This window comes from Fringilla coelebs, assembly GCF_963513975.1.
Source record: "Fringilla coelebs genome assembly, chromosome: 6".
NCBI lineage: Eukaryota > Metazoa > Chordata > Aves > Passeriformes > Fringillidae > Fringilla > Fringilla coelebs.
In genome coordinates, this window is record NC_140034.1 from 23,062,190 (window position 1) to 23,072,553 (window position 10,364).

Consider the following 10,364-nt stretch of genomic DNA (forward strand, 5'->3'; position numbering starts at 1 on the left):
TTCTGCTTCTGTGGCATCATCTCATAATGCTTAATATGGTGCAATGCTGTACAGTGAAGACTGGTCAGAGCTCCCCTGTGCAAGTCATTCAGAGCCTGGCAGCCTTGAATGCACCTTCCCCCAGACTGCTGGGAAAGAAATGCAACACAGCAAAACAGCAGCAGTACACAGGAGAAAGAACAAAACAGAAGGGTTTCAGCTCTGACAGCTACCTCAGCTGCTACTGGAATCCTCAGTGGGGATATGCTTTGTTCAAGTACCACTCCAGTCACCTAATACACACACTCCTGGATATCCTGTAGGGCAAGTGCTGATGGTGCTTGCTGGCCCTCCCATCAGAAACACTGCAGACATTCATTTAAACTCCCATGCAGAACTTAACCCAAAAACCAACTTCTGTGAGAGAAAAAGGGGAGCTGGCTTTGGTGTATGTCTGGGAAGGGAGCGCCAGATGAAATGGGTAGAAAAAGTTCATTTCAGGCTCTCATGTCCATTTATAGAAACAGAGGCATTCCTGCAAAAGCCACACTGCTATTTGGTCAGCACAGCCTCCCACACTGAGCCACGTCCAGGATCTCGAAGAGTTAGCCATATAGCACTCCTTGAGATCCAAGTGCTCTGATCCACCCTGCCCTTGTTTGTCAGGGAGGGAAAGGAGACAAGGCTGGAGAATGTCATTCATTAACTACTATCACTACAAGAAACTATGCTAACATTAGCTACTGCCACTAAAATCTTCTCTATTCTGATAGCTAAAACTGAGAGATACAGGGCCAAGCTAGAGGGCCGTGAGACAGATCACCACCTGTCCATATTTCTAACAGGGAATCATTTGAAGGGATGGGAATCCTCCAGCAGAGACAGAGCAGCCAAAGAAGATCTAGAAGTCCACTCAAAGACTGGAAGACAGGGACTCCACAGGACATGATACATTTCCAAAATGCTGCTTAGACTTTAAGATGCTGGCTTCCCTGAAGGGCAAAAGGTACAGATCAGAGTTATCAGTGAGGCATCAAACAATGGCACATGCTCAGCACACACAGCACTGTAGGATCACCAGCTCAAAAGCAATGGCTATTCAGATGTTGCAGACCCAATTATATGGCAAAACCCACCTCAGCCACTACCCCAGGCAGACTCTTTTCCCCAATTCAAAACAGATGAAAGGACACACCAGAAGTGAGAGAGAGAACATTTCCCTGAATTTCATTCACAGCTTATCACCAGGTTTGTCCATTTCAAAAGCCATCACCTAATCACTTCAAGACTGGCACTCCCAGCAGGCTGCAGACACCACCTAAAACATCTGCCTCGGGCTGTTTCTGTTATGGAAGCCCTAAATCTCTAAAGTCACATGGCAGCTACATCAGAACAGGGACAGATCCTAAGATCAGTAAGGTACTGCATGATTTTTTCCCTAAAGCAGAGCTTAATATAAGGCTGAAGTTTTCTTTCCTCCCAAATTGCATAACATTTTTACAAGCCCTGCTTAAGAAAAAAAAGAAAAAAAGGCAAATGATTGCAAAAAGATCATTTAATAGGCCTGCATCCTTACTCCCAAGCCTATCAGTGGCTTGTTTCTTTGTCAAAAAAGCAAGAACCAGGAACAAGGTCTCTCTCAATCAACAAAAAACTCAATACTGGTGTCAAAGCAATACAAATCAAATCCACAAATGTTCTTTGTCTGTGTGCAACACAGTTATACACTTCTCTGCATGCTGCCCATGCCCCTTGCCCATCAAGTGACAACAGGGAGATAAACTAGCTCGAGTGAGATATGCATAAAACCCAGGCACAGCAGTTCAGCGTGCATCATGGCAGCTGTAGGAGAGAGAAGGTACCTGGCCATCAGATTTCACCTTAAAATTTCATAATGCCATGAAAACTTACCTCACTACCTAAACATCCCCACCACCAGGTTAGCTCTGTCATGCCAAAGGACCATGTGCTTCCTCATCCCCACATTACAGAAGAGCAAGTGTGCTCAGTGAAGGGGCAAGGCCTGCTGCTCCAGCAGGCACACACTCCTGCAAATGCCAGTATCTCAGGAGAGCCTTCCTTCCCACTGCAGTCCTGTCACCAGGGAGAAGGACAGACAGTATGCCATCAGCACAGAAGGTTAGAAACCTGTTTGCTGCTGCCTGCCAGGTCTGAACCACAGTCCCAAACAGGGACACAGCTGATCAATCAATACAACAAAATGGTAACAGCATGGCTGACTACTCTCTCTTACCCACCTCGTGTGTGGGACTTCACACAGATATCCAGCACCGAGGTGATCCACAGGGAACACTGCTGACGAAGCAGGAACACTACTACTGACAGCTATATTTCATAAGCATGTCAGACAAATTCCTGCCAGTATTAAAATACATCTGAAGAACATTAGTGAACTCTCCCTAACATTTCTGCTTCTTTACCCCAGATCTCCAGCATGAGGAAGTGTCCCAACTTTCAAGGAATGAGAAGCCAGTAGTATTTCAATAAAACTAATATATTAATGCCAAAGCATCCAACAGGCAAACTTTATTCTATACCTCTCTATACATGAGCTTCCACGACAAGGAAAAAGAATGGAAAAACACCTATGTATCTTCCTGTTAAAATGTGGGAAAGTAAAATGTCAAGAAAACCAGCAGGGGGTAAACAAGAGAATGTGATCACATCCACAGGTATTCACACTCTTCTAGAAGCTCTCGGCACTGATTCAAGAGTGCTCAATCTAACCTATTGTTGCACTTCAGATACCACAGCCAACATATGGCCAGAAACAAGTGAGGTGATTCTAATACCTTACTAGGGATTGCTTTGGTTTGTTTTTTTTTTTTTTAAGGGCATTTAACACCTAGTTGATTCAATCATTTACGCTTCAGGGCTAACTTTGAACTTGAAGGTTACCATCAGTCAGCAAGCAGAGGTGGTGTCTTGAGCAAACATGGCCCTGGCAGGCAGGGTTTCCCTCAAGACAGCACTGCTGAAGTGCAGCCTGGGGCCAAGAGAGCAAGAGCAGAAAGAGGGCAGATATAGCAAATAAAGAAGCAGTGACACTTCCCTGCTTCTTCATGCAGTTGCTTGCAATTCTTAATGGAGACGGTGCCTGGTATTCAATAATAATAATAATTAAACCAAGTGACGTGGCAAGGAAAGGAAGACCATATAGTTGTAGAGAAACAAGCATAGGGAATAAATAACCATACTGCAATTACAAAACCACTGTACTATACCCTTTGCTAACACTCTCTAATACAGTCTTTAACTACAGTCAGGAAAAATGTATGCCTCTATTTTTTCACCCTGCCCAACCTCACCAATAAACAAAATAGCTAGTTTTCATTCACTGGGATAATGCCTGACTATGGGAATAAATAGGTCTTCCTTATGGAGTATGCTCTGTCTTTAGTCACTACCATTTCTGACTTCTCTGATTCTCTAAAAGGAAAGTCTGGGCTTACAAAGCAAAGTCTGTGTACTGAACTGAGGTCTCATTGTCATGTCAGGGCAACCACCAGAGCAGTGTGGAGCACCAAAAGGGCAGCTAAAGTTTGCTTTTCACAACCCTTACACTAAGCCACTCCTTTTGGGATGCTCACGACTCCACACAGCCATATAGCACAGGCAGAGAGCCTCCTTGTTTGGATTTCTAATGCACACTGTTGTGTAACTCCACCTGAATAATTTTTTAAAAGTCTGACAGCAAAATGCTCAGTTACTTATTGGCTCATGCCAAGTTAGATGCCTTCCACTCTAAAGATTCATTTAAAAACACATAAAAACCAGCCCACTAGAAAGGATGATAAAAGCAAAAAGGAAAGCTTAGGTGCACTCAAGTAGAGATTTTCTCTTTCCTAAAGATGTAAAGCAGTCCCCTTGATTCCCTAGTGCTGTTCTGCAAACTTTGGCTCCTCAAATACCATCTCCAAGCATTCACCTCTTTTTACCTCAGCAGTATCTAAATAAATACAGAAACACAGGAAGAAGCAGTCAGCATTAGAAGCTACCTGAATCGAAAACCATTCAATTCAGAATGGCAGTCACTCAGAGGCTGAATGGTCCAGGGTGGAGCACAGAGTTACATGCAGGGGAGTACACAGCATCTCAAAGCAAGGGGCACAGGCCCAGCAGCCAATGCCACGTTCCACTTTCCTCTTCTTTGGGTCAGGGCTGCAGAGCCAGGCTCACTTCACTTACGCCTCATTGCATCAGTCCTGGCTTATTTACTTCATTCAACTGAATGAGCAGGTGTTCCGGTGCAAGGGTCAAGAAGATATTTCCCTGGTCCTTTCAAAGCTTTGTAAAAAATTATCTCCTCTTGCCAGAAGAAAAGAGACTCAGCTTGAGCAAGTGTGGGTCACTGGCCTCAGACACCGGTACTGATAAAAGAGTGCTCGGGGAGCTGACCTCACACTGGCCTGATGGAACTTTTTTGCAGAACAACTGCTTGTGGAAACACTGTGCCTACTTTTAAGAGGTATGAAAGTGCTAAAGTCCTTTTCCTCCAGAGCTCAATGACAATGCTTTCAGGAGACAGCTAATCTCCTTTGTCCCATCTAGTTGTCAGCAGAAAGAGGATATTGCAGTGTCGAATCCAGATGCAACTGCAGATTTGAGAGACAGTCTGCCTGAAGCAGTTTCTCAGCACTGTGCCTTCCCCCCCAGGCTACTGAATCACAGCCCTGGACTTGGAAACACAGCCAGAGAAAGTGGAGGGCACTGGAGAAGAGCCGCAGCCAAAGACCTCTCAAAGCCAGAATCATACCTAACCCCCATGCTGCCCCAAACCTTGTAGATGGAGGTCCCATTTGCCTCTGCCACCATCAGCCCTCAGGCTAACACCAGCGGCACCCTTCCAAACACCAGATGCATTTTCCAGAGGGAATTTCATCTAAGTTCGTGTTATCCCTGTGGCTGTCCTTCAGGCCCTGTGCACCTCTTACCCCTCCCTGGTTTGCTCCCTTAGCGCTTCCAGTGTCTGGCCAGGCAGGTGACATCCCGCCCCACAAGCGCAGCCAGCCGGGGGGCAGCTGCCCATTACCTGGTTCCCAAAGACCGCAATGGAGCAGGCGGTGGAGACCTCCTGGGAGCCAAACCAGACCGAGGCGATGCGTGAGGGCATGCCCAGGATGAAGACCTGGGCCAGGCCACAGATGACCTGTCCCAGGACAGTGACGGGGAAGAGGTGCGGCTTCAGGCTGCCCAGCTTCACCCAGGCACCTATGGCATTGAGGGCCGAGCCGGCCAGGGCGATGAGGCGCAGGCCCTTCTTGTCCAGCAGCCAGGCGACAGGGAAGAGCAGAGGGATGTAGATGAGCATGTAGCTCATGGAAAGCCAGTCGATGGCGAAGGCGCTCACGCCGTAGAAGCGCACGAAGACGTTGTTGACGCTGCCGTACTGGATCCACTGGAAGGCGTTGCACAGGGAGTAGCTGCTGAAGAGCAGCAGCACGGCCCAGCGAAGCCGGGACAGCTGTACCTCGGCGGCGGCATCACCGACCCCTCCCGCCGCAGTCGACAGACTCGGCGCCCCGGCGGGCTCCTGCAACACCATGCCGGCACCGCGGGCCGCGCCCGGCCCGGCCCGGCCAGGCTCGACTCAGCTCGGGTCCCCGCCGGCACCACCTGCCCAAAACACCCCGCCCGGCCGCTCCCGCCGCGCTCACTGGCGGCCGCCACGCGGGGAGGTGGCCCCGGCCCGGCCCTCCCCGCCCTCCGCCCCGCCCCGCCGCCAGGCCGGGGAGGGCTCGGGCCGCCCTGGGGAGCACGGCGCGCCCCGCACCGCCCGGGCACTGACGGGGCCGCAGCCATGCCCTGGTCCTGCCGGTGCCCTGCCCGCCCCGCAGCAGAGGAGCCGCGACCCCTCTGCACGGCCGCCCCCCCGCGCCACTGCCCGGCCCCGCCGAGAGGCCCCCCCGGCGTTATGAGGGCCGGGGGCCGGAGAGGCTTCGGCCGCCAGTGATGAACGGGACGTGGGCTGAGCAGAATTGTGACCTGGCGAGGCTGTGAGCCGGTGGGCAGTGCCCGACGCCGCCAGAGGTGCCAAGGTGGAGTCCTGGAGGAGGAGCCGGTTTGGGTTTCGTTTGGGTCGCCCTCTGATGGTTTTTCTCACAACGTGGCACACTAGAGAGTGAAAATATCCAGTGAAATGAAAATTAAAACATCTCGGCGTCACTGAAGTAAAAGAGCCAAAAGTGGTGTTTGTTTCCATTCTCATGGGGAATTCGCAGTTAATGAGTCAGCGCTTGTTTTCCCATTACTTGAGCAACACGCCACTGGGAGATGCCTGCCTGGAAATCATTTATGATCCACAGTTCATTTAATTAGCATCATGTTACCTAAATTGCATAAACATTCCTCAGCACAAGGACGCAAATTTGCTGGTGTTCAGCTTTCTTCCAGCATTTAACACACAGGTCAAAATTCATTTAGAAAAATGGGAGCAGTGTCTTTTGGATGTTGTACTCCTGAAACAAAGGAATACAAAGTACGAAACCATGAAGTTTCTCTGGCTTGTATTTACTTTTATAGCTGCATCATAACGTAGCCTTTTTACACACTTGGTGGAGCACTGTCAGTGCTTATTGCTGCTGTCTGTGAGTTATCTACCTACTGTCAGGAGCAAAGACAGACAAACAGCTTTGATGCCTTTATGTTCTTATTTACCATGAAAGAAAACAAACAAACAAAATCCCAAGACAAAACCGCTTTGCACAAATTATTCCAAGGAGCACAAATGTCACTTTAAGTGGTTCTTGCTATGTATCCTCATAGAGCTTGTTTCTTGTCACCTGCTTGGGTTTCCTACTCCCAGCGGTGGCCAGAAGCAGAGCTGGGGACGAGCAGAGCCAGGGCAGTCTTCCCTGTGTACTCTGCTGCAAGTTCCACAGAGCAGAGCTGCAAACCATCCTACTCTCTCCCTCCACAGCCCACAGCACCTCAACCAGGATGCTTCTTGCAATAGTACAACATAGTCATAATGTAGCCCTTTTGCCTAATAAAAAAGAGGCAAATTCAGAAGCAAAAGCCAGAAAAGAGGTTTTCAGTCCCATTTATTATTAAATTAGGCAACCAAAGTTAACTCAAAGCTCTTCACTGAAACAACAGAACAAACAGAGGAACTTGGTGTAACAAATTTGTAATCTAAATGTTATTAGGAATGCAATGAGTGACAGCAGTGCAGGTAGGGCAGAGGTGAAATGGAGCAGGAATAAAACTATTATGGTTCAACAACTGCTTAGTCTGAGAACTCTAACAATAAAACAGTGGGATGGTACAGAAGATTAACCTCTGGGCTGATAAGATTTGAAAATATCTTTATAAAATTCTCCACAATATTATACAGAAATCAAAGTTACACAGAGGTAATCACAATCATTGATCAAAGAGCAGTTGAAAAACAAAGTCAAGAAAATAAATGTAAAGGCAACTTTTAGGATGGCAATCTGGGCTTGTTGAGAGGACCATCATTTATTATCCCTTTAGCACTGTAAGGAATACACCACAATTTGCAGATGGTTAAGACATTATTGAGTTAGCCAAGCCTAACTTAAATATGTCACCTACATGTTGTATTAAGGTTGAAATTACTTTAGCTTTAGCTGTCTGTAATTGAAAGTATTATCGCAGTCCATGGCAACTTTAATTTGTAAACTCAGATAAATGCAGGATAATGGAATTGGGTACTGTATGACAGACTGCTGTCATAAAGTCTCTGGGCAGCAAAGAGGAAGATATCAGTGACTGAATGTGGTTTTTAGAAAAAGAACAAGCAGAAAAAGTATAAAGAAAACAAATTAGGAATTGAGGAGATACTGTCAGACACCAGGAAGACACAGAGAACAGTTCAATTTCTTAATATACTACTTTAAAAAGAGCACACATGCAATAGACAAATTATCAGCTATATAGGAGATATATGGGGACTGAGACACACATTGGGTCCTTTGCCTCCTGCCAGCTGTACTCCAAACTGAGGTCAAAAACAGTCTGTCATTCTGAGTTTTGTTTTTGTCCCACCTTCAGCTCCTAAATTTCTCTCAAAAATCCTTGGGGTTTACTCAGCATCAACATAAGATCTGTAGGAAGTCAGGGCCTGCCAAGCAAGGAGCCATTTGCTCCCATGTCTTAGTCCTGTCAGAAAAGTCAACTGGTAAGTCAGGAATGACTAAAACACAGATTCTCCTGAAAATAACAGCTGAAATCAGATGCATGAAAGCAGTGGCCAGCCGCTGGTGACTGCAGCCTGTCAAGCGAACATGAGCCACGCAGAGCCAGGCAGGGAAGCAACACTGGCTCCTCAAAGCCAAGTCAGACAAAGGTTTTTCATACCTATAGGCTCACACTTCCTTGAACTCCTGTCCTTGGATTTCAGGGCTGTTTTGTTACTAACTCTGTGAACTACCCAATCACCCCTTTATATAATTTGCCAATTTCTAATTATAAAATACTAAAATAAAACCCCTGTGCTTTGCATTTCCTCCTCTATTGCTGCATCTGTTTCTACTCACATGCCTCTTTCTCTTCTTGAAGCAACAGAACAGCTGCTTTTGGATTTCCCTCATCACAGCATATTTATATAAAAACTTCTTAGCCATGAAAAATTATTTATATTTCAGGACAACCCCTTGAAGTGGATTTTAAAGCTAGAGGGAAATCTCCTTTACATGGAAATTAACAGAAGTGCTAAAAAGCTTATAGGATCCTAGAGCCAAAAGTATCCGTGAAGATTGGAATGCACTAAATCAGAGGAAGAAGCAAAATAAGTTAGAGTACAGGCCATCAGGTAGAACCTAACCTCTGTAATCTTCTTCCCTACTGATCTCAAGAAATCCAACACTGACAGTCTTGGAATATATGCTGCCTTTATGAGGAATTAGTACATACAGTTCTTTTATGTTATGTAAAGCCTTGCAACAAGCTTGCTATTCTCAAAGTCCACCCAATAAATGCTAGGGATGGTGACAGCAATGATAATCCAGATGGCAACAGGCCCTCAATGACAAGCAAGGTGATACGAACAGGTGAGGAAAATTGGCTTGGAGGGTGTGGGGAAGTATTGTAGAAAATTATTTTGGAAAGTATAATTCCTTGGTGTCTTTTCCCTCCACACTGGTTCAGGGATCCAAGGAGTAGGTGAACAGAAGAAGAAAACTGCTGAGGAAAAACAAGTATTCAAGGATCTGCCAGATCTCACATCCATGCAGTTCTTTAGGTTCCCTTTAAAGAAGTATCTAACCTCAAAGATAACAGGATGTCCCTTGCTTTCAAACTGTCATCCTTGTTATTTGTGCCTCGAAATTTCATCATTGCACTTGCAAGGCCTAACTAGCTTACCTCTTAGGTGGCCCTATCACATTTTGACCAATAGCATTTAGGTCTAGAAGAACTGTCAGCAGATATCACACACAACTTTTCACAGCAGACATTGCAGGAAAGATTACAAGATCTTTGTTAGTGGAGAGAGAAGGTTTTCTTTTGGGTTCAGCACCTAAACTGGAGACACACGGTGAAGCATGGGCTGGCAGGGCTGCTGCTCTGGACAAAGCCAGTGGTGTTCCCCGATGGAGCAGGGAACCCTGCAAGCCCTCTGCTGGCACCCAGAGCTTTCTGCATGCCAAGAGCCACCCAGAATACAGCTTATAAAGGCAATGGATTAGTTTATTACTGTAGTTTAGATACACAGTTATTTTGATACCCTAAACCCTTAATAATCTTTCCTGTTACATTTTCAGTGTGAAGATCTGGGTACGTGAACAGTGATGGACTACTCCATTCATAACAGTGCAGCAGGCAATCTCTGCAGCACTCAAAATTTTGCAAAAATTACCTTCCTCTACACAAAACAGAACGGCTTAGTTGCACAGTCTAAAATCTCATCTGAAGAAGACTGCAGGCCTCAAAACAACCAGAGCTGTGCAGGGGCTAACTTTGAGCTCCAAACCTGTACTGCCCAAAGCTTTAGGCCTTGCAAAAGTACAGCTCAGGGGAGGAAAAGAATGTTTTGCTCCCCTTCAGTATATTTCATGTGTAGCTCTCAGTATCTGGGAGCTTTGGTGAGGATGCATCATCTGTGTCTATTTTACAGGGCCACAAAGAGTTATAGTGATTTGTGTGGCCTTGCCAGGGGCAGGATTTTTTTCCAGTTTGACACCTTCCAGTCTGGGCTGCAAGGGCTTGCCCAAGAGCAGCTTGAATTCATCACTTCTTTGCAAATCCAATCTCCCTGTTCAACACCTGGCTTTAACAGAGCAATGGCTTTAATTTAACCCTGTCCAGTTCAGATGTGATGCTTGTGTGAGTGAATCATGTAAGTCTAAACTGTGAAGAGTAGATGGGAGGGCATGGCTGAAGTGCTAATATTCACAGCTGCC

At 46.4% G+C, this 10,364-nt stretch overlaps 1 protein-coding gene across 1 annotated transcript in view; it reads right to left on the minus strand.

Moving 5' to 3' along the window:
* Nucleotides 1-5,545, minus strand: part of FLVCR2 (FLVCR choline and putative heme transporter 2) — a gene marked incomplete at both ends in the record, with an annotated part of 30,848 nt that extends 25,303 nt beyond the window's left edge. Inside the window, one exon of the mRNA XM_084207310.1 lies at nucleotides 5,033-5,545. Coding sequence (XP_084063436.1) covers nucleotides 5,033-5,545 — 513 coding nt within the window. The remainder of the gene's footprint in view (nucleotides 1-5,032) is intronic.
* Nucleotides 5,546-10,364: the final 4,819 nt, after the last annotated feature.